The 24414-nt window shown below is 48.1% G+C and overlaps 4 protein-coding genes across 4 annotated transcripts; 2 read left to right on the forward strand and 2 right to left on the reverse strand.

Moving 5' to 3' along the window:
• Nucleotides 1-227: 227 nt before the first annotated feature.
• Nucleotides 228-2704, reverse strand: HOO65_010677 (Calcium-transporting ATPase 2; the record flags this gene model as incomplete). The annotated part of the gene is made up of 5 exons (XM_071005479.1): nucleotides 228-284; nucleotides 344-392; nucleotides 580-645; nucleotides 1586-1845; nucleotides 2513-2704. 5 exons carry the CDS (start codon nucleotides 2702-2704, stop codon nucleotides 228-230), a joined length of 624 nt encoding a protein of 207 aa, XP_070862499.1.
• Nucleotides 2705-5886: 3182 nt separating this feature from the next.
• HOO65_010678 (uncharacterized protein) lies at nucleotides 5887-7589 on the forward strand (the record flags this gene model as incomplete). Its single annotated transcript, XM_071005699.1, has 2 exons — nucleotides 5887-6186; nucleotides 6327-7589. The coding sequence occupies 2 exons, from the start codon at nucleotides 5887-5889 to the stop codon at nucleotides 7587-7589; spliced, it is 1563 nt and encodes a 520-aa protein (XP_070862500.1).
• A 1937-nt stretch (nucleotides 7590-9526) lies between these two features.
• On the forward strand, nucleotides 9527-14116 carry HOO65_010679 (Vacuolar protein sorting/targeting protein 10; the record flags this gene model as incomplete). Its single annotated transcript, XM_070999775.1, has 1 exon — nucleotides 9527-14116. One exon carries the CDS (start codon nucleotides 9527-9529, stop codon nucleotides 14114-14116), a length of 4590 nt encoding a protein of 1529 aa, XP_070862501.1.
• Nucleotides 14117-15020: 904 nt separating this feature from the next.
• Nucleotides 15021-22943, reverse strand: HOO65_010680 (uncharacterized protein; the record flags this gene model as incomplete). Its single annotated transcript, XM_071005217.1, has 2 exons — nucleotides 15021-17417; nucleotides 20643-22943. 2 exons carry the CDS (start codon nucleotides 22941-22943, stop codon nucleotides 15021-15023), a joined length of 4698 nt encoding a protein of 1565 aa, XP_070862502.1.
• Between the last annotated feature and the right edge of the window lie 1471 nt (nucleotides 22944-24414).

A 24414-nucleotide genomic window follows, 5' to 3' on the forward strand; every position in this document is an offset into this window, starting at 1 on the left:
CACCATGCCTTTTTGTGTAGATGTAGCTTCCATTCATCCCCCTCCAAACAAATACCCCTCCCGACAGCGCACACACATATATGCACATATACATGGACAAATCCTACCCAGCTGGTTGTGTAAATCTGCTGGCTTCTGTAACGAGGTGGAAATTTAGCTTTTTTTTCGCTTCCGACATATGGTACAGATAAAGAAAATCGATCGATCGACGCAAAAACGCAAAATGTTTACTCCTCCTCATCGCCACCCTCAACGAACTTGTGGCGGATGTCCTTCCATTGGCGCTGCATGGAACATTGGTTAGCACACATATAGCATCTCCTGTGTAGAGTCGCCTACTTACGCCTCTGTTCATGTTGTCCCATACGTTGTCCATGGTGCGGTTGAAGCCACTAGATTGTCCCGGTTAGTGTTACTCTGACTAGGCACCCGTCCGTACTCATCGGTAAGTCATAAGGCGAGACTTTTTAAGGTCCGTCAGCAGCCAGAGTGTTGTTTCTCAGCTCTTGACACAAAGACCTTTCAAAGTATTGAGACTGGGCCTCTTTATCACTCCTCCGCAGGTTTGATGCAGCTTACATTTCAAAGGCGAAACCAGCACCGAAGACGGTGGTCAGCATGAGGTAGTTCTTGCTGAACAGAGAACTATAGAACAGTTATGTTAGTTCATCTGTTCCATATCCATCTTGTGTATCCCGAGTGTCGCATGTCGTCTATCGTGTGAATGTGTTTGTGTATGGTGTCTTTGTTCGGCCCTTATTCTAAGGCAATGTGTCGAAACCGATGCCGGGAGAAAATTCGTAAAAACACAGTACGAATATACTCTAATACTGCTATTCAACTCTTGGGCTAGGTCATCGAAGCAATGCTGAAACCTATATCCCCAATAGCCCAGCCTTAATGTCCCGCTGTAGCCGAGAAGAGGATAATGAATTTGCCAGGCGCATTGGATTACCAGACTACCAATTACACTTCAACCGGGGACCGAGGTAATCAATTGGGGGGTATCGGGGAAGACTTGCGTGTAGAGAGCGTTGACCATAGACTAATTATTGCAGCACGTTAGCAAAAATCGCAGTCCGCTGTTTTCCTCAACATCGCGTCTGCAACCTAAATTCAGAAAACACATTTTGGGGATAGGGAAAACTCACCATCTTAACGATTATTTGCTGTAAGTAATCACGTATAAAAAAGGAAAATAAAGAGAGAAGGGTGGGCGTTGATAACGGAGTATGTCAAATCCTAACAAGACAAGGCTTCTATAGACAACTTTTGCGCTTCCGATTCTTGATCGTTCTAGGACCGAAGAGCAAAAGCCCATTTGCGGAGGCTCCTAGGTCACGTGATATCTCATTAGGGTGGGTCTCACTCAACATTTGACCAATAATATCAAAGGAATTTGTTAGTTACCTAGATATAACCGAAAAACGGGTCATTCTTGTACAACCCAGCTAGGCTCTCGATAGCCTTCACATCACATCACACTATGCACAGTTCAACTACCCTCCATACTCTACAGAAAAGTTCAAATTGTAGCGGAGAATAGGTAACAAATGGATATAGTCTAACTACTCAAAAGAATAACGGGCGACAGCTCGCCAAACCGTCATCCACGTAGGGGGCGTGGATCACTGTGAGGAACCACCCTAGGAACAGCTGAATAGCGACACCCATAGGAAGAGACATGGCGCCGAAACCGGCAGATAATCCCAATTCCTTGCCATTCAGAGCAGTGTTCTTGGATGCCTTGTCGCCCTTGACGGTGGTTAAAACCTGGCTACCAATCATGACGCTGCTCATGCCGAGAAAAAAGCAGTTCTTGGACATGCCCTCGAATATGCTGGGCTGAAAATTCAATCCACAGTTATTGGCCTCATTGAAGAGCTACAGCCACGCTTAAGTATTAAACACGGGTGTCTTGAAGCGCGTCTGGTCATTGTTGCTGCGAGAGTCATAGTCCAGAAGCTTACTACCATCAAAATGGAGCATACAGGCTATCACAAGTTGACAGATAGCCTAACCCGTGATCATCTTAACCGCACGGAGCGTAATGAGAGAATCAGATTTCCGTTTGGGCAATCGGCCAAGGACAATGAGAGTAGGAGTATCTATAGCCAAGGCAGCAAAAAGTGGCCATGATAGGATTACCCCGGAGAGACTAGACAGCGTTAATCACAGACTCCTAGCGAGCTTGTAACAGCAGATACAAAAGCCAATACTACGGCTGTAACATTGACGGTAAGTTGAAACTAGAAACAGGAAATGGTGTTAACAAAGCAGCGGTTATGTCCACCTAAAAGACGCCGACAAAGCTCACTCGAAGGGTCTTTTTGACAAAGCCATTGATGGCTCGACCCCATATCATTCCCTTTGCAATTGACCTACGCAAAAAAGTTAGTTTTGTCTATGGAAATAGCAGGTGTTTCTTAGCTTATGCAAAGTTTCCATCTATCCAAGCAATTCCAGAAGCCCCCTTTGCAGTCAAAGTCCCTTCAGATCTCTTTAAAAATACAATATCGGCTGTCTTGAGAGCAGGAGCATCATTTGTCCCGTTACCCGTGACCACAACAGTCTCACCAAGTTTCTTCGGTATCTTGACCAGGATTCTCTTGTCCTCAGGACTTGAGCAAGCGAGAACTTGAATCTTTAGAGCGATCCCTCTAAGCTTTTGCTCATCCAACTTGCGAAATTCAGGGCCTTCCATGGCAACTCCGCTACCCTCGGGGCGAAAATTCCGCATTCCCCGGCAATGGCACGGGCAGTTATAGCGTTGCCGCCAGTAACTATTATTACTTTCACTCCAGCTCTTTAACAATCCAGAATAGCATCATTAACACTAGGGCGCAGCGGGTCTATGATACCAAAGATTGAGATCAGCGTTAGAGTCGTGCAGACTTTTAAATCAGCTAGGCGCAGGTTACCAGCCTAGCTGCATCCAGGCGGAGACCACAACTTTAATATGCCTTTAATACGGAATACCCAAGAACAACTACACGATGAAGCAAACCGACAAGTTTGATAACTTATTAGATTCGGATAGGTGGCATTTGGGTATATCTCATATGCTAGCAACTGGAACTGCAACACCTTCAACCCATTCAATCTTGAGGTCAGCAGGTCGAAAGTCTCATAGAAATCAAGGGCAGGGGATTTAACAGCAGTCCAGGTCAACAAAATCAGAATCTTGTCATGGTACACAATCCACATAGACTCTGGAATCTACTTGGCTTTTTTGTCGGGTAGTGTGTTGTCACAATATAGCTCTTTCCCACAAATCTGATATTTACATGATCGGTAACATATATTGGTTAGGCGGAAAGCAATTTGGGCTTTTAGCCACTCCTGTCGGCAATGGAACTTTGACCAGTAGAGCTCACTTTCACTTTAGACACTAGCGAAGAGTGTCCATGAGACCCTCTCGGAAGTCCCAGGCGCAACAGCCTTATCAAACGATATCTCTACCGAAATGTGGGATTCTTCAAGGTCAAGTCCTACCTTTCGGTTCGTGTGCAGAGTTTTCCCAGGTCCTATCAGGCCCCCAAGCGCAAGAAAACCGTTGAGATTTTTTGGGTTAAGAATCTTTGACAGGCCCCGGCGTGTATGGGAACAAGCGCGAGATTCTACGGAACATGCCCTTAGTGCCAGGATCGGGTGTGAGAGCGTCATGCAAGTTGACCTCAAACTTATGGCTAGGTGATAGATTTTCTGCAGATACCAACTTGGTCTCAAGCGCAATTGCCGTCCGTTCTAATGATGGCATTGCGCTGTGCTGTGCATATAGTTAGAGGCGCGCCATGAATAAATGATGATAACAGGTGCAGTCCAGCCTATCCTGGAGTTCGGGGATTTCAACTTAACTAACAGCAAAGCAGCGATATCGATGTCTTTCTAGAAGTGAAGGCGGCAATGTCGCGCTTTGTTTTAGCCACTATGGAAGTATCAGACAAGACGATAACAGGCAACATGTGGACGTCAATCGCCAACTGCGTGTCTAAATAAAGTGAAATGAACCACCTCTCCCCATAACGTAGACCTCTGGTATAACCAGCAACGGGCAGTTAGTGAGCCTACATTGAGCAGCATGTAACTTGGCAGCCATATTAATATTAGCCTTGTTCACCATGGCAAGCTTTGCCGGCGATGAAACAAGGCAGATTCCCAGCCTTGCTCTCCCAGGGCAGTTTCCTTTTAGAGATTTTAGTCGAGTTACATGAGCCGATGTGGTCTAGATCAGGAAGGTGCAAAGTCTTATTTTAGAGCCGCGATGACGTGAGGCGAGTGTTTCTTACAAAAGACAGAGCTCTACTGCCGATCTAGTTCCACTAGTTCTATTTTAATTTCAAGCCAATTCTCGATCCCTCAAGGTCTTTCTTCATTCAATCATACTGTAGGGCTCACTTACTTTGCTTGGCAATTTATGTTTACATCAGCATCTGTAGCTAACTTGCAGCAATCCCCTCATAGTTCCCCATTTAGTGTACTTGGCTGGCCTCTTGCCCTTCCGAAATTGGACTCAATACTAGGATACGCACTTGATTTATCATAATTCCTCAAAGTCTTTGTCATTTGCGTCTTCGTTGTCACTTCCAGACTGCAATTTCAAATCCCCACCATAACTATAAGATCACCTCCTTATAAATCGATGCATTGCGCAGCATGCGCAAGCTTGGGGCTTCATCTATAAGTCCATGTTCATGGACTCGTGTGAACTCGTGAAACAGAGTGATCTAAGCTTCCGAATCCACACTATGCACTGGTTCTAGAAGCCCCCAACAGAAGCAGAGCTTTACAGTGGGAGAATCAGGAGGGTGGTTGGTTGTGTGTACCTGCGCATTACACAGGCGTATCATGCACGCGTAGTATATGCAACACAGGTAATCCGTTACAACAATAATATTGGCTCGTGGATTTTTCCATCCTCCTAATTAATGAATACCGTTTGTACGCAGCCTTGCCCATAGTTTGAGCCGCCAATTTCACTTACTTAATTTACTAGGTTTTAGTACTATGTCACGCCGACTACTAGCCAAAGCACGGGGCGATTTATTCCTGACACGGAGCAAAATATTTGCTGTTGTCATACAAGAACAGCCGACTATTGCCAAAGTTTTTTTTCCAGGTATCTCTATCGGCTATAGGGTCATAACCCTATTTGATAGTAGTGGACAACGCCCCGCTCTCAAATCTAGCTATACCCATTATGGAACGGTTACCTATACAAGATACAGAGCTTTATGAGAGGTTCCTTCACGAAGTAAACGCTACTCTAGCAACCAAAAGAAACCACTTGCAAACAAACAAGGGACTCAGTAAACAAAGGGCGAAAAAAAAAAGCCAAAACGGGCTACGTTCGTAGAAATGCAAAGGGTAAGAAAAAGAACAAGTTGCCTAGAATATCTGTAGGGAATGTACATAGTACACCAAAAAACATGAGGGTCTCATGTGAGAGGTGTGTAGATAATACAGACAGCAAACACAGAGAGTAAAGTAGGTGCCCATCCGTTGGGGGGACGGGGTAGCTTTGTTGATTATAGGGGGTTGGGGGGACTAGCCACCTTCTGTTGGCCCCGTTAGCTTGTCCCTCCCCTTCTATGCATTTTCAACTCAGTAGTCACACTGCCCCTTATGCATAGCTCCTCCTCCTCCCCCACATTGACCTGGCACCATTACTACTACTATCCTACTGTTTGTTCATTCGTGCCACATCAACAACAAAGTTATTTGATGCTAACTTATTTGAAACGCGAAAGCCTTACCTCTATTCTCATCCTATCGCCATATCATTTCCTTCTACCACCCCCATTTCGTAAATCGTCAAGCATCCATTGATACAGAGCTATCACGGTCTATCCAGTCCATTAATCCATCCGCCAGCAACACAATACAATGTCTACGTACAAGCAGTTCTTGGCTGCACCCAATTCATCGCTGCTGGCCCCTGAGGCCTCGCTGCACTACATCACTACCACCACAACTATCTCAGGTGCCGAAAACATTATCAAGCACCTCAACACTGTCAGCAAGCAAATCAAGAAGAAGGCCGAGTCCGTGCTCGATGAGGTTAATGGCCGCAGTGCCAGCGTTGTGCAGCTAGAGACCACGCTCGAATTTGTTACCAGTGGTGGCCCCTACACTCCAGGCCTAGATGATAACTTCCTAGCCGACCACACTGTTTCTCTGCCCATTGTAAGCATCCCGACCCTATGCTGTAGGAAACTACTGATGCTCCGTGGCATTTCCTTATAACCTATGGCCAATGCCAAAAGAGACTATACACACGCGAAAATACAAACCACTAATCTCTTAATACTTTTTCTTCTCCATAGACCCATTTTGTCCACTACGATGCCCAAGGCCGCATCACGCAGATCCGCCAGAACTGGGACCAGGGCGCTCTGCTCAAGGATCTTGATATTATTGGCAAGTCCGGCCGCAATTGGCCCATCTCTACCTACACTGACCAGCTTCGTCTGATCAACAACTGCGTCAAGAGCTCGGGCAAGGCTGCGCCTTCCTATGCTTCCGATGAGCCAGCTCCGCGCCAGCAACGTGGGCGTGATAACTCGACGCTGTCCCTGTTCCGTGCCCGTGAGGAAATTGAGAGCGAGGCTATGCCTGCTGTTGCCTCGCCCTATGCCGGCGGCCGGCCACAGCAGCGTTCTCTTCACCAGATTGTTGGCACCGAAGACGATTCTGACAACGAACTCGATAGATCCAACTCGCCAAGCAGACGTCGTTTGGCAAAGGCCGGGGCCTCTAGAAGCGTTGCCGCTAACCGCGTGTTCAGTGAGGAGGAACTTCCTCCTAGCCCCCCTCGTGCAGAGACCGGCCGTCCTCAGATCCACGTGAAGCCAGACCCTTCCAAGTACAACCACTTTGATTTTGACGACTTTAACACCCCGCAAAAGGTTGTCCCTAGCCGTGGTAGCCGCTCGCGGGATGCCCGTCACTGGGAAAATGACCCTAGTGATCTCCCTGAAACGCCTGTTGCGCATGGAAAGGCACAGCCTAAGCCCCGTCGTGAGACTGAAAAGCACTTCGATATTGAGGATGATGGCCCGGCTATTCTACGCCGCAACCCCCGTCCTCGTGGCGCTATTTCAAATGAGACTCAGGGCTTGTATGAGAATCACGTTTATAGAGAGGATGGTTCCGCACCTACTCCTGGCCCCCGCCAAGTATATGGTGCTGACATGGCCCATCGCCAAAAGGACTTCCAGACTAACTACAAGATGACGGATCTTCCTGGTGAGAACACGCCGCAAGCCAAGCGTGCGGTGCCCTCTGATCGCAAGAAGGTGTATGAGAGTATGGAAGCGAATTGGGAGGCCGCGGATGTTTCCCCGGCTCCGAAAGGCAAGGAAAGCATTCGTATTGCCGGCGATGGTATGGGATCCCGAAAGAATCTTGGTGCCCAGACAGGTGATAGTGGTGGCATCCATATTGCTGGAGACGGCATGGGTGGCCCCAAGGGAACCAATCGTGACTGGCTATTTGGTGGCGGTGACGAGGAGCCCGAGGAGGCCAAGCCGAAACCCAAGCCGCGGATGGCCAATCGCAACCAGCCCAGCGAGCAGTGGAGCTTTTAGGAAACAGAGAGGATGGGGGCATGCAGTTGAGCCATAGAGGGTGGTGGATTCCCTCAAGCGTAGAAGCAAGTTGTGCTTGCCAGGTATTTTTTTTTTTTTTTTGCAAACTCGTGATGGCGTATGGGTACCATTAGCTTTATTATTTTGCTACTATTGCATACGAGGTGGTCTTTTTGATATCTTGTCTAAGGACTGCGTTTATGTAGCTAGCTTGCGTTGATTTGAAATTTGCATGTCTGGTATCCATGCCCACACTTCATTGTACACAATACTCCTGTTTTCCCCATATTTGTGATAAATCTTTTGACATGTGAACATGCGGAGAGAAGTAATGGTGATGTGGCGGCGGCTGTGGCTTAGTTCAGGTTCAACATAGCTTATGGGGAAACAGCCTGGCCATTAGACTGGGCTGGTCTCATTTTGCTCGCCATTTGGCATAGACTTTAGGGGCATAGATTAGGCCAGTATCTGCTCTGCTCTTCTGCATCTATGCAAAAGATAGAGTACGTGGTAAGGAGCAAGTATTATCTGCTGAACCAAACCACATAAATTAGGGCTGTAGGATATTTCCTCTAGCTGGCGGGGGGGATTCTTGCGGTTCTCAGTTGGGCTGGCCCTGCTTGCTATTTTTAGGAAGGGCCAAGTAAAGAATAGCTAACTAGGTTTATTGATAACAAGGACCCTGGCTGTGGTTCGAGTGCCGAAGAAGATCAAGTAGGAGCTCCACCAAATGTAGAAAGAGAAAGCCACCGTAGGCAGTATACTTATAGCCTGCAGCGCCTCTTGCCATGTTGTATAGATGCGGTTATTGTACTTGTTATAGCTATTGTGCAAGGCGGGCCGCTCTATTTTTAGAGGGGTTAGCTTGATTTTAACGGGTGAATTTGAAACACACTCAGGGAGAACTTGAGACTTGCTATGGTAATTGCACATCCATACGATGCTATGCCTGCTAGTTTGTCCGTCTGGCCTTTGCATCTGTTCTTCGTGGAAGCTGGGTGGTTATGAATAGCATGGGGAGTGGGCAGTGGATAAGCAAGGGCATTTGTCGATAATAAAAAAACCCGAGAAAACGAACAGAGCTAAAAAGGGAAAGTGCGTTGCTTCTGGAGAAGAAGCACTGACGCCAATCGAGTTTCATTGGCCGGACGAATAGAAGACAATTAAATGGAAGCAAAAAAAGAAGCCAGAGTATAAAAGTATTAAAATAAATAACATATTAGTAAAAGTTGGTGTAAAAAAGAACAATAAATAAGTGGAACGTTCAAGGAAAGCAGCTCTAGCAAAGAAAGCACTTGCCTGATATACAAGGACTGGCCGCATATATGACTGGGCTTGTGCCTTCTTTTTCTTCTTCTTGTTTCTGTGAATAATCGGTTTGAGGGCTATTGCTGCAAAGAGAACACCGAGAAAAAATCTCTTCATTTTGCTTCTTAAGCCAATCTGCCTCGTTTTCATATTAATCTTCTCTGTCTTTTCTTTGTATTTTCATCATTGTCTCTTTTTTTTCTTGTCTACAATTCATCATCCTATTAGAAGCCAGGAAGCCCACTCGTTTGTTCCTTCACGGGCCTACAAGCGAAAAAACCACGAATCCCACACTTTGCTTGCTATACTGATACAGATAATCGACAAGCTAACAACACGGCTTCTTCTCTGACACGCTGAAGCTTGCCCGACTCTCCTTCTTTTTCTCTTCTCTCTATTTGTTTCTTGCTCATTTTTTTTTTCCGTGCGCCTGTTTTTTTCTTTCTCTCTAAAAGTCGTTATCAAACTCGCCACGTTTACCCTGATTCTCATCCGCTATCTTGATAAGCCTTGTCTAGCTAAGCCTAGCTTTACTCTGTGCTTTCGACCAACCTTCTCCACCCTCCCGAATCTTGCCTCGTCAACAACTGCCTCATACTCCGAAATTGCTCTTCTCCTCCCATCCAATAATGAGGCTTGGCCAATCCAGCCTGGCCTGGGCCATTGTGTCGCAATTGCTAGCGGCCAGCGCTGTGCTGCCCGGCTTTGCAGCCGCCAAAAGCGACTCACCTACTGTTCATACAAGCACCTTCTCTGCGCCACCTGAAAACATCAACTACTTTGAAGGCTCCAATACTCTCTTGTTCCACGATGTCGAAGCGAAAAATATTTATAAATCAAACGATGGGGGTGATACTTGGTCCCAGCTCACTGATGTGCCCGATGGAATAGCCTTCATGCTCATCATGCACAAGTTCCATAAAGATCGTGCCTTCATCATTTCTGGAGAACGCGAGCATTGGCAGACTTTTGATAAGGGCCAGACTTGGTCCAAGTTTGACAGTGGAGCTACGACTAGCGGCATGAGACCTGGCATTCTGCATTTCCATGCTAGCGACCCCGACCGCATCATCTTCGACGGAATGAAGTGTGAAAGCATCTTCTGCGATGATATCGCCATGTACACCACCAATAGTTTCAAGGATATTGCCGCGCCGCTGCGCGCCGATAACTCTGGCTGCTGGTGGGCGAAGTCTACCCCCGAATTTACTACTGGCAGCGATGAGCTAGACGCAAAACGCGTCATGTGCGTCGTTCGTGACTTCTTCTCCCCCTTCAAGGAGGACCAGCGCCTGTTCTATTCGGATAACTTCTTCGAGACCCATGGCGACACTACCATCGAAGAGACCGAGATTAAACTACACGATGGGAAGGATGTCGTTGGTGTTGTGAACTTGGCCATGATTAAGAAGTTTATCCTTGCTGCCACTGCTTCTGTTGGGACAGACGAAATGGGTCTTTATGTCAGCGACGACAGCGTCAACTGGCACCGTGCCATGTTCCCCACCAGTCACAACCACCGCGTGAATCAGGAAGCATACACCATTCTGGAGAGTACCAACTACAGCATTCAGGTGGATATAATGACCACTCGACCCTCCAATCCTATGGGTGTTCTGTTCACTAGCAACTCTAACGGTACCTATTTTACCGAAAATAGCGAACATACCAACCGTAACATTCGTGGCCATGTTGACTTTACTAAAGTTGGCTCCATTGAGGGTGTCTATGTCATTAACACCGTTGAGAACTGGGAGGAGGCAGAAAAGGAGATTGATGTCTCAAAGAACCTCATAACCAGCATCTCATTTGATGATGGCCGTACCTTCGAAAAGCTTATGAATGGAAATGAAAAAATCAACCTTCACCTGATCACCGACAGCAACAAGAATGCCCCAGAGTTCTCCAATTCTGCTCTTGGTGTATTCCTTGCTAACGGCAACATTGGCACTTACTTGTCGGACATCAAGGACTCGGATCTCTTCGCTTCAGCAGACGCGGGCGCTACTTGGAATAAGGCCCTTTCCGGCCCGCACATGTGGGCATTTGGTGACCAAGGCTCTGTTTTGGTTGCTGTTGGTGACTCCAATGCTGAGGATGTTAGCGAGTTTTCCTACTCGCTCAACTATGGGGAGACTTGGAAACAGGTCAAGCTTCCCAACGATATCAAGATGGAACCTCAGACTCTTTTTGGCGCCAGAGATTCGTCTACGCTCAAGTTCATCTTGAAGGGACATTCTGATGCCCACAGCAAGTACCACGTCATTAGCATCGATTTTGAAAGTCTACTTGACCGTACTTGTGATGAAAATGACATGGAAGACTGGCACGCCCGTCCTGATAAGGATGGCAAGCCTACTTGCATAATGGGAGCCAAGCAAACCTACCGTCGCCGTAAGAAGGATGCCGACTGTTTCGTCCGAAAGCCATTTTCGATTACTTCTCCATCAACTGAAGCTTGCGACTGCACTGATGCTGATTTTGAGTGTGATTATAACTTTGTGCGCGAGGATGGCAAGTGCGTAATGGCTGGCCAGATTATTGCCCCAGACGGCGTGTGCAAGGATCAACAGCCTGATGCGGCATTCAAGGGTTCTTCAGGTTGGCGTCTGATTCCCGGGAACCAGTGCAAACGGCCCGAGGGCTCTCAAAAGGATGACCTTGTTGACCGCAAGTGCAAAGACTCAACCGATATCACTATCCCTAGCGACGACGACAATAAGGACGACAAGGGCAACGATAGCGGACCGATCAATAATGATAGATTTGTGTTCGACACTCAGCTCAAGTACTTTGAAAAGCTCTATCTTGAGCGTGGCGAGTCAAGCAGTCAAGACGATGAAACAGTCATCGTTCGCCCTTATGGGTACGACAATGGCGATATTATCGTCGAGGATAAGGTTTGGTTCACCACCGATCAGGGCAAAACGTGGACGCGGATTTTGAAGGACTATATGGTCCACGGGATCTTCCCGCACTCCGTGTTTAAAGATGCTGTGTTCATGACAGCTTCGGCCCATTCATTTACGGACACGGTCAATAAAGTTATTTACACTATTGACCGTGGTCTGAACTGGCACGAATTTGATCTGCCCCATCCTCCTATTTCTGGCAAGCCTTTCTCGTTCCACCCTGACAAAAAGGACTGGATCATCTTCATTGGCGAGGTTTGCGAGGAAGTCAGCGGTAACTGCATGAATGAGGCATTCTTATCAGTTGACCGTGGCGACCACTGGAAGACGATTGGCCGCCAGGTCCAACGCTGCGAATTTACCGGCCACTCCGCCTACAAGTACCGCAACCAAAAGCAGATTGTATGCTTATCTCGGGAATCTGAGAAAGATAGCCCGTTGCGCCTAGCTGTCAGCAACGACTTCTTTAGTGAAGACATACAGTACCCCAAGCTGACGGACAAGAATGGCGCCGAAATTATTGTGAGACAGTTTGCCACCATGTCTGAATTCATTGTTGTCGCCGCCGAGGTTCCTAGGACATTAGGTCATCTGTTGGCCTTTGCTAGCATTGACGGTGAGAACTACGCTCAGGCTCACTTCCCCTTCAATTTCAACCCTGAGCATAGCAATGAATACACTGTCTTGGACAGCAGTACCCATGCCGTCAACTTGTTTGTGGCTACTGGCATTGATGAGGGACATGAACGTGGTAACATTATAAAGAGCAACTCCAACGGCACTTCATACGTCCTAAGTCTTGCCGATGTCAACTGCAACATGAACTTCTTTGTCGACTACGAAAAGATCCCCAGCGTCGAGGGTCTTGCCATTGCCAACATCGTAGCCAATCCTAACAAGCCAAAAGAGGAAAAGAAGGTACGCACCAAGATTACACACAACGATGGTGCCGAGTGGATGTACATGGCCCCCCCTGCCAAGGACGTAGACGGCAAGAGTTTTGGATGCAATGCGAACACTGGTACTGAAAAATGCGCCCTGCATCTGCATCACTACACTGAGCGTGCCGACAAGAGACGCGGCTTCTCGGTTCCTACAGCCCCTGGTATTCTCTTTGGCATTGGAAATGTCGGCTCATATCTTGAAGGTATTGATAAGGCTGATACCTACATGTCTTCCGACGGCGGTATTTCGTGGAGACAGGTGCGCAAGGGCATCTGGACACACGAGTTTGGCGACCAAGGCTCGCTGCTTGTGCTGATCCAGATGGATGACAAGATCAAGACTAATACCCTTTTGTACTCGAATGATGAGGGTGCAACTTGGACTGAGCATAAGTTCCAGGAAGAGGAGGCAGTGGTTACTGATATCACCACGCTCCGTAGCGGAACCTCACGCAGCTTCTTGATCTGGACTATGAACAGCGAGGACCAAGTAGCTAGTACGCGCGCCGACTTCTCTGGCCTTGCCATTCACGGTGCCTGCACGGATGACGACTACGATGTGTGGCGTCCTAGACACCCTATGCTCAATAACGACTGTCTTTTCGGCCATGTCTCGCAGTACTTGCGCAAGAAGCCCGGCCGCAAGTGCTTTAACGACCAACAAGCACGTCGCACATTAGAGTCTCTTGACTGCAAGTGCACTCGTCGCGATTTTGAATGTGACTACAACTTCGAAATGGACAAACACGGCCAATGTTCTCTGGTTCCAGGCCGCGAGCCGCAGTCAGCTAAGGACTACTGCAACGCAAACCCCGACGCCGTTGCATTCTACAAGCCCTCAGGCTACCGCCGCATCCCGCTCACTACATGTGTGGGTGGCGAAGAGTATGACAAGGTCAACACTCCCATCGCCTGCCCCGGCCACGAGGAGGAATTTAAGAAGGTTCGGAGTACATCTGGTGTTGTCCTATTTTTCGCCATCATCATTCCAATCGGTCTCGCTGTGGCTGCGGGTGCCTGGGTCCAGCGGAACTGGCACCGCAAGTTTGGTCAAATCCGTCTTGGCGAGATGGCCTACGATGACGATGATGACGAGTACGGCTTGGGCGCCCCTTGGGTGCGCTATCCGGTCATGGCCATCTCAGCTACTGTCGCTGTCCTGGCTACACTGCCAATGACTGTGCAGAGTCTCTGGCGCTCAGCCACATCGGCATACCAGCAGATTAGTGGCGGGTCGAGCAGCGATGGCCTCAATGCGCCGAGATTTACCACGCGAGACAGCTTTTCTCGTGGGGCGCCAGACTATGGCATTGCCGATGACGACGAAGGCGAACTTTTTGGCGATGATAGTGACGATGCGTAGATGGCGGCAGAGACTGACCTGTAGGATAGATGATTCGGAGAGAAAAGGGAAACGAGACGAAACAGTCATCCAGGGGGGGGGGGGGGGAGGGGTAAAGGTGATATCTTCCCGTTGTTTTATATATATATACGTGTATGAGATGAAATAGCACCATACAAGAGGGGTTTAGGAGTGTGCACAGGAGTGTGAGGCTTTTTGTCATTTGCCATCCACACATTTCCTGTGTTTCTTTTTTGTTGTTTTTATTTATAGATGAACTTTATTCTTCTCGTCAACGCCCTTTTTTTATAATGAAGCCACATATCTTCAGTTTGTCCACATAAGAATACGCGTACCAGATGGGTTAAAATATTACACGGAAGGTGAAGTTTTGGTGATTTTAGCTCAAGACTACGGTAGTATCGAGTTGAATTGAAAAAAAAAAATAAGAGTAAGGGATATATATCTACAAGGGAAAAAAAAAAAAGGACAATGTGATAGAGACGAAACAAAATATGGAATAAGAAACAAACAAGAAGGGAATAAGAAAAGAGAATAACCATGGGACGACAAATAACCAAAAGACTTCCAAAAAAAAGGGGAAAAAAAAGAACGCTTAACATCGCAATAGACGGGTTGCCAAAAAAAAACAAACAGAAACAGCAGAAATGAAAGTGCAAGAAAGAAAACACCAGCAGCATTAGGAAATAAAGCAAATCCAAGGGAAAGTTAGGTAAACACCCTTTGACATTAAAGGCAGAGAGGGGAAGGGAAGTAGCAGTGAGTGATGGAGGGGCGCAAATGAATAAGGGAGAGGGAGTGGTCATTAAGGCGTAGACAGTTTGAAGAGAGAAAATCTAAAGAAAGAAAGAGCCGGAGGAGCCACGAGGTCGAGATTCAATCTCAGGGATCCTACCTAGACACCTCAGTTGCGGCGCACGCGGTGCCAAATACGCTTCATCATGCCCCGGTCTTGCTCCATATCGAGATCAAACGCAGCAAACTGACGCTCAATGCTCTCTTTAGCGAATGAGGAGTCGCGAGAAGATAGGCCCGATCCAGCGTTCATCGCATTACCGCTAAGTACCACGGAGCCCACCCCATTAGAGCCTTCAAGGCCAATGGAGTGATTGACAAGACCAAGGCCCACACCTGCCATCATTCTGGATTGAGGGTCGGGGCTCGCCGAAGAAGACCTAAGAGTTGGGACATTCCGACCAAACTCCAACGTATTCACTCCCCCAGCGTTTCCATCATTTGTTTTGTTCAAAGGGGGAGGATAATTAGAGTCGCTTCCGCTTTCAGGAACAGTAGATATGAGAGATGGAGAGGCGTTATTGTAGTCAAAGCCAGCTGATGAAAAAACCTTGCGATGAGATGAAATAACAGGAGACAACTGGCGGCTTGTAGTCTGACTAGGTGGCCGTGTATGCACATGGACGGCAGGTTGATTCTGAGACTGGTTGTTGCTCCAGCCATAGATCTGATCATCATCAGAGCGCAAATCGGGCCGAGTAAGGGTCATTCGAAGCGTCATCTCGCGCGAGGCGAGAGTTGTTTCGAAGTCTGTGTGTGGCTTGGTGCTTTTTTGGCCATGGACGATAACAACTGGCGAACGTGAGATAGTGTTCGTATTCGCACCATTGCCAACAGCAGGCTCAGAGCCGGAAATCTTAGGCTTAGTTGCAGGTACCATAGAGTTCAGACCCTTCCTGTCATTATCATCGCGCTCTGTATTCTTCTCGGGCGGTGTCTGAGGCGTAGGTGGAGCTTCAAACTCAGGAGACGAGCGTAGGTCATCTTCTGCACCGCTACACACAGATGACTTGTCATCAGTAAGGAATGTGCATAGTTTGTCATCCACTAATAGGTCTGTACGTTGTGGCTTGGTAGTCTTGGGCGACACCATGGACATTGAATCACACAAAGAAGGATCTAGAGAAAGAGGCAAGGCGGGAGACTTGGGGTCAACAGCAGCGGCAGGGAAACCATATTGTATGGCCTCATCAAACTTTTGAGGAGACGCAAGATACAGTCTTAGCTTCAGGCGCGCATTTGGATCAGAGTAGTGTGCGGTTTCATCAATGGGACTGATAGGGCTCATTTGATCACCGATTGAAGGTGTTTGGCGAGGCGTCATCAATGATAGGGCCCGTGATCTGCGTTTGTTATGACGCACAGGGCCATATGGACCAACCTGGATAGACGCGACCGAGTCCTTAGTACTTGGCCTGCTGCCAGTTTGTACAGGGCGGCTGAAGGGCATTTTGTTGATGGACAAGTGTCGACGGAACGAAGGCCGCGCTTTGCTTGTGCTGACAGGGATTTGAGCTCTGAGGTTTTGGTGGTAATCATCAAGATGCAGCTTCAAGTCCAGATCCTCCTCTTCATCTAGCCACCGGAAACTTTCCATGAAATTCTCCTTTTTGGCAGAGGAAGAAGAGGCAAGCATTGCCATTGGAGTGCTCAGGCTTGGTCTATGGCCACTAATGCCACTCTGCGTTGATGGAGGTTTTCGTGAGGCAAGAGCATGTTCCATTTTTTGCAAAGGTGGAGGAGGAAACAAGGTCGCTGAGGCTGGGGTTTGGGGGAAGTTGATGGGCGAATCAGAGCCAATATCACTCGGTGAAATCAGCACTGTTGCTTGCTTATGGAAAGGGTTGTCAAATGCGACGTTGCCGTCCTCGTCTAGTTGAGTATCAAAGGACCTTCGGCGACGAGTAGATCCACGAAGCCCGGCGATAAACCCCTCTTCTCCGTACACACTTTGGGGCGGTGTTGGGTTCGATGAAGGGCGACGTCGAGTCCAATCAAGAACCAGACGATCGGTAGAGGACAAAGTCGGGGCTCTAACTGATCTTTTACGATGACGAGCGGCAATGTTCTGCTCCTCGAGATCAAGGTGCCGGCGCTGGATTTTGTCCGGGAGGCTAGCGTAAAAGGAGGAGTTGAGAGAGCTTGCACGCGATCGTCGACGGACAAGATCACTGATATTATAGCTACGCTTATCGGCAAGCTTAGTCCTGGGCTTCGTGCTGCTCAACTGCTTCCCAGGAGTAGGAAATATCTTTGGAGAATGTGATTGGAAGCTATCGTCGTCGTTGTGCGGCCTCACTGGCGTGTGAGGTTGGTCAAGGCCCGCAGCAGGAGAGAGAGCTGATGAAGAAAGACCCTGGGTTTGCAGAGCTGCTAGTCGTGGAGATGGAAGCTTGCCCAGGGGCGAGACAGGTCGAGATTGGGAAAGCGGCCGAGGTTGAGAGTCTGGTCTTGACTGAGGATCGGGGCGAGAAGCGTATATTTGACTGTCTCCAAAATCGTGGGCCTGGAAAAATTGTTGACGTTCACCTTCAGTGAAGTACTACTCAAAAGGGCGGGCAAATATTAGGATTAGTGGCTGGCCAAAGGGTCTGGATAGAAAGGGATGAGAATAAATCAAGAAGATAGGGCAGCAGATGTAGAAATGAGAGACAATAACGAGAAGAAATGAGGGCAAAGGAAGAGAAGAGAAGCAAATTTGTAATCTGGCAAACAACAGATGAGTGTAAGTGAGGCAGTTGCCGCCATAAAAAAAAAGGGAGATGAACGGACGGACGGTGAGGGGAAGGGACGAGGAAAAAGAAGGAGGTAAGATGCAAGAGGAAGGTGTGTGTGTGTATGATCAGAGGGGTTCCAGTTCCAGGAAAAGAAGGAACGGAGGGAAGAGTTCAAGCCAAGCAATAACAAGAAGGAAACATTCTATCAGGAAGGGACAGGAAGATGACAGGCAACTACCTTTCCTGTTTTTTAGACTAAAAGCCAAGCAAGTAGCACTACTAAGTACTAGCTAAGCTAAAGTCATCTTAACCGACTTGCTCATCACAACACAACAAGGAGTCGTCGGGGATTTATGGCTCTTCGACTTTTTTTTTTCCTTATTTTTCCCCTCGTCTAGACTTTGGTCACAGGGGAGGGAGAACCAGAGGGTAAGGAGAGAATACCAAGCCCAACAATGTAAAACGTACAAGCACAAAGGTGCAAGTACAAAATGGGCATGCTTACATGTATTTACTGTACAAGTGCAAGCAAATGGGAAGGGGGCGTCCGCCAGACGATGAGATCATGCGTATACACTTGCATTGGCTAAAAATGGAAAGAAAAAGGCCAGGATGGAGTAGTGCAGCAGCAAGTAAAAAAAAAAAAAAAAAAAAAAACAAGGTAAAACTTCTCACCAGTACCAGGTACAAAAGGCACAATGCAGGTACGTATAAGACGGGATGTTCGTTTGCCGTGGCTAACTTGCTTGGCTGCATAACAAGATTCTCATCTCGCTCGTCTCGCTCTTTCAACTTTGGATTGGGGGATAAGTAGGTAATCTGTTTCGTGTGGCAACAACATTTTGAGTGTATCAAGTTGTTTTGAAGAGAAGGTCAAGCAGCCTAAAGCACAGATAACGTGTAGATCATCGGGATCAAAGCTCAGAAGAGCATTGGTGCGAGAAACACGCAGCCAGTGTGAAAGCAACCAAAGCAGTAGTTTGGCTTGTCTTAGTGTTTTGTGACCTGGTGTCTTGCCCCCAGGACTAATGCAAATACATGCATCTTTAACCAGGGATGCCTTGCGTAGCAAGTGTCTGTGCCCCTCGAAGTTGACCAGGAGCTAGCCTGTTCATGGCATAGCTTCAAAATATGGGTAATGGAAGCTCAAATCCGCTTTCAACTGATGTTGGAACTTCTTCTCAGAGCCCCTGTTCAACAGGCTAGAAGAAAAAGAAAAAAAATCCGGTTGATATTACCAACGGGATAAGTGAAGGGGCAGAAAGGTACCAGGGGCTTTTGCCGCTTTAGGCTGTCGAACTAGCGATGCGCATATATATGATTTTCGGGCCAAAGGCACAACTTGCACTTGATGGGGGGGAAGAAAAAGGAAAGGGGAATATGCAGGGGTAATTGTCGAATGGGGTCTAGCCTCTGGTTTGCTCAGCATACATTCAGCATGCATATGTGTGTGTGGTAGCAAACGTCAACAAATGGAACAAAAGGGGCGTACAAAGCTTCCACTCGAGGCTATGCAACATGAACCCCAAAGACTGGCTCGAGACGAGATCTAGCCAGACGGTGACAGGGAAAAATAAGATGAAAAAAAGAAAAAAAAAATAGCAGTCCAGAAATAGCAACCCTTGTTCAGGGCAGGCAACACCCAATAGATAGGTGAAGCAACTAGGAAGAGATTTCGGCATGTCTAACGAAGTCTAGAGGATAAGCCGGAGAGCATGGGGAGACTAGAGAGAGGAGAGGGAGAGAGAAAGACAGCGCATGTTGCGCTTTGCCGTTGCGCTTTGCCGTGCTCATGGAGACATCTGTTTCTTGTCTTGTATCGTGCAGTGCAGATCGCGAGAAGGATGATTGATTGACGGACATGAAGTTTCGCAACAAAAAAGGAAGAAAATGGGGAAACGGATTTGTCGAGACTAGCGACGGCGATGTTCAAATGCAGCTAGATAGGAAATAGATCTGACTGTCAAAAGAGCAATCGGCAGGCTTTCTAGGGGCCTCGGGCCTTCTTCCACGCCTGACAACGGACGGTGTGGTGAGTGCTTCTACTTTGCAACAAGGTTCCCACAGAGACTATTGTCGAGGTTGTCCTAAGAAGGGCTGAACTAAAATCAAAGTCCATAAGCCAAAAGAGAAACACGTGCAATGTCACAATGCCTCCACCGCACAGGACATTGGCCCTGAAAGCAAGGGTATCTGACGATGCCATGGGATTTCATGAGACGATGAATGGAAATCACTTGCTCCATGAAGCAGGAGAGATCAAACTCAAAGCTCGACACCTTCCCCACCGAATCATCGTCATCGAAGGAGCTCTCTTATAACCAAGAAGGAAAAGATGCTAGCTTTGGGATAGGTGTTGGAGTAATGCCATGTTTAGTGAGACAACGTCGTTGGTAGACTAGCTTTAGTGACACGTTGATGGGGAGGGGAGTAATTTCCAACTGAAGCGAGTTCTTTCATGATTTCCGCAACCTCTAACTGGAATGCTGTGTTGAAGTTGAGAGGAAAAAAAAAAAAAAAAAAAAAGAATTGCTAGAGTAGCGAAGCTAAAGACAGACAACTGACTCCATCGCAAACGCCATCTTCTCATTGGCTCGCCAACTCACACCATCAACAACAATAAGACTTTTGGCAAGAATGGGGAAAAAAAACATAAAAAAAAAACAGCAGGGAGACAGACGTATCTCTTATCGAGACTAGGGGGGTGGAGGGCAACAGGAGGAGAAATAGGGAGACTTTGTGTTTGTATACTTTGATAACATGCGACAGGGAATAAATTCAGCGAGATTGAGAAAAATAAATGGCAAATATTGAAATATGGGTAGGATATAAAAAGCACAAAGCATGGCAAGTCAGGCTGCACTAACACCAGGTGTTCCATGCTTCGCACCAACTTCCAGACGAGAGAAGATGGCTTATTTGCTAAAATGTGGAAAAAGAAGAGGAAAAAAGAAACCAAAAAGCAATGGATGGAATTGGAGACACAGTAGAAAGAACAAGGAAAAGGTACGTACTTTGCGCTGGATCGTGGGTGGAAGCATCCCGAATTCTTTGGCCGAAAGCTGAGCTGGCGGAGCCGTGTGGTAGTTGGAACCTGGAGACATGCCATCGAGCATGGCAGGAGATAGTATGGAGGTCGGAATGGTGTGGTTGCGGATATGCTGATGGTGATTCTGCGGGCTGAGCTCTGATTTCAAAGACCCAGGCGAAATTATGTGGGCCAGTGACGCTGGCGGATGCGAATTGGACAACGACAGTCCATGGGGTTGCTTGTGTCGCATGGCGATTTGAGAGGGCGTTGCTTCAGGTATGTGAGTCGGGATCGTGGTGGATGCCGGGGCTACTGCAGTTTCTGGACCGTGACTTGGGGTAATTATGCGATGGCCCACGCCCGAGCCACCAACAGAAATCTGCAAGCCCGATGAGGAAGAAGAGGCAGCAGTAGCAGGCCGACGGACGTTGATGACCTCGGCACGGGCAGGGGCTGCACGCACAGCTGTGGCTGCAGTGAAAACCTCCAAAGGCTCGCCAACAGTAAGAAGGCTGGCACTGTCGTCAAAGTCAGGAGCTTCGGAGGCGGTTGTGATGGCAGTTTGTGTAGATACTACGGACAGATTGCGGTACCGAGAGGCTGCAAGGCCAAGGTCTGACTCAACAGCTAACGTCAAGGTCAACTCGCTGTCGTTTGTTCTGCTGCCAACTTTGTGTATCTTCTCGTCTTCTATAGAGGCTTGGTCGCTTTCCAACCCAGAGATGGCGCTAGTGCTCTTGTCGGCAGGAGGACAGGGGAGGAAATTATCGATAACGGCAGCTTTTGTCGCGAGTGTGGAGGTAGTGGAGGAAGCGCAACTTTCGGTGTCAAGAAGAGGCGCACTAGAATGCGCAGTCTCCAGATCAGCTTCAAAACTTGCGGCGACGTTCTGTTCTGTGTGGACTAGACCATCGCCTTCTTGGCGCAGCTGCAAACTTGAGCGCAGGCCTAGCTGTTCTAGTGGGGGTCTGGACAGAGAGGACAGAAGAGGTGAGGACGGCGGTGGCGCGGGAGTCGGAATAGCAGTGCAAAGAGCAGTGGTTGAAGGAGGTGTTGAAGGCTCAGCGCTGGACTTTCCTGGTGTCACTGCTGTTAAAGCCAAAATCGAAGATGGCAGCGGAGGGACCTGGGGCACCAAGGAATATCTCTTATTGGTGGTGATGCCGGAACTAGAATGAGACCGCCTTTTTGGCTGCTTATTCCTCTTGTTTTTGTTGTAATAGCTGAATGTGGCTGAAGCAAAAGTCGGCGAGGAATAAGAAGAAAACAACGACGGGGACGAAGGCTGAAACGTAAGAGTAGTTGTGGCGGTGGGGGAAATGGGAGAGTAAGAGCAAAGAGACAACAGCAAAGGTGAAGTCGACAGTTGGTGGTGGAAAGCAGGTTTTCCGGTAGCCGGCTTGGACTTGGACTTGGACTTGGCAGTGGTAGTGAGCTTGTGTCTATTTTGGAACCACACTCGCCTAGCGGACGAAGGTTTTGGGACTGGGGATGGAGATGGGGGTGCCGGTAGTATGGGTGAGGAGGATGAAGAAAGAGGAGCGGGTGTAGAGACAAGTGATGTTGCTGTTGACAAAACTGGTGCCAAGGAGAGAGCCTCTCTTTTTCCTGCCCCTGACTGAGATGCTGCTGCTCTTGCTACTGCTGTTGTTGTTGTTGATGCTGCTTGGCTAGAGGCTGTAAGTCTTGAGGGTGCGGCAGCAGATAAAAATGTCTGGAGCTCCCGTTCTCCCTCTGCGATTGGGTCTCTTTTCTCGCTGGACTTTGCTGTTTCTTTTGTCTTGGCTTTTGTCTTGGCTCCAGATTCTATGTATGGTTGTGCTGTTCCGAGATCGTGCACAGGGTCCTTGTCGCTGCTATCCTGGGCCTGGGCCCTAAGATGATACTTCCCAGCCCTGGTCATAGCCACAGCCAGAGTAGGTGAAGTCTCAATACCTGGCTTATGCATGCTCGTCTGATGCGGCACCACCACGCCTTTTTGTCGGCTCTTTTTTTCAGAGCTAAAGAGACCAAGCTCGCGTTCAAGTTCCAGGTCCAACCCTGAGAGGTCTTCATCATGTGGGGGTTCTTTTTTCAGGCCTGTGTTTGTGGTCAAGCTTTCCTCTGTGAATTCCAGCATGTTGTCAGTGGTAGTGGTAGTGGCAGTGGGGGTAGCGATAGTGGCGGCGGTATTAGTAGTAACAGTGGTAGACCGCGCAGCCAGCGTGCTGCTACTATTGCTACGGCTAATATTGCCGCCGCAGCGAGAAGCGTCCTGGGTCTTCGGGAACAGCCCAACTGCCATGGCCGCTATATTCTATTCTCTAGCCACAATAGAGCCAATACTGGAGATGAAATCGAAGGAACGACCTCGCAAATCTGTAACAGGCCAATATCGGAAAAGATTTGCAGAATGTCGTTGTTAGATTCCTGTCAGTTAGGGCAGGGTAAGGGGAGGCGAGACGAGGGGAGGGAGCGCTAGGGGCTGGCTGGCTGGCTGGCCGGCTAGTTGTTGGTGCAGTCGACAGTGGCTGCTGGGCTTAAGCCCTGAAAACTGGTGATTGACAGTGACTGATGGCTGTTGATTGGGGTGTAATGTGTAATGGTCGCTTTCTTTCTCCTTCTTCTGTGTTTTCTTTTTTCTCCTTTTCTGGCTAGGGGCAATGAATGTATGGCTGTAACGAGTAAACAAGCATGTGAGATGCTGTTAGTATAGCGCGTAATAGGCTGGATTAGGCGAAGGGTGCTGTGCCGTTGCAAGGGACAGGAAATATTGAAAGAAGAGTAAAGCAAGAGGTTGAGAAGGCGCTGTGGGCAACCAATAGGCCCATCTCTCATAACAGACGCCAAATGACAGAAACGCAGCAAGAAAAAAAGACAGGAAGTTGCGGGAAACCAGAGTTGGCGCCTTCGTCTGCTTTTGTTGCTCAGTCCGTCTTGTCAGCTTTCTCGATAACTAGACTAGATACTTTGGATACACTAAGAATAGAAATTGCAGCAGGTCCTTCAGGACCAATATACCACCAATGATGTGGCAGTAGCAGCGCAGCAACAGACTGCCTTCTTCCACAAAACACCAAAGTCTGGTTCGCTGGCACGCTTTCTTACTGTCTTATTTGCGCGGTCGTGTTAGGGCTAGCACCAAAGAAGCTCCAAAAGGACCAGGGCCAAGGGCCAAATCACAGAGCGTTCCTTGGCTTCCCCTTGCGGGCAAAAGAAAGCAAGAAGTGTGAGAGGAGAGAGAGAGAGAGTGTGTGTGTAGAGCGAACAGACGGGTGGTCGGATACTTTGGATGGCCTTGGAGGGAAAGCAAGGTTAGGCGTGGACTTGTACTTGCCAGTGAAGTCGAATTAATGGGATTCAATGCGAGTACCACTATAGATTTGTAGCTTCTTAGTGCACAGTCGCTCCCAGAAGCAAAATAGCAAGGATTGGCCAATAGTGTGCAGCAGCACAGCACTGGGCAGAAAAGCGCAAATGAGGTGTGAAATGAGAAAGCAACGCCGACAAACAAGAGGCACGAAAAGGGAAGAGGCAAATGGGAAATGGCAATAGACGGGAAAAAATAAAGGACCAAAGGCAAAAGACAGGCCGAAGATAGTAGTGCAAAGGGGGTGGGGAGAGATATAAGAAGCAAGTATGCAGAGCGGGAGCAATAATAGATGCACGGTTTTATAGAAAGCAAGCCATCTAGATATAAATTTTCACCTCCATGCATTACATTAACCAGCATATGCATATACTCGCACCTGCTTCTTGTGAGCCTAAACCTCGGA

This window comes from Ceratocystis lukuohia (assembly GCF_044167205.1).
Source record: "Ceratocystis lukuohia strain C4212 chromosome Unknown Supercontig1_pilon, whole genome shotgun sequence".
Lineage (NCBI taxonomy): Eukaryota > Fungi > Ascomycota > Sordariomycetes > Microascales > Ceratocystidaceae > Ceratocystis > Ceratocystis lukuohia.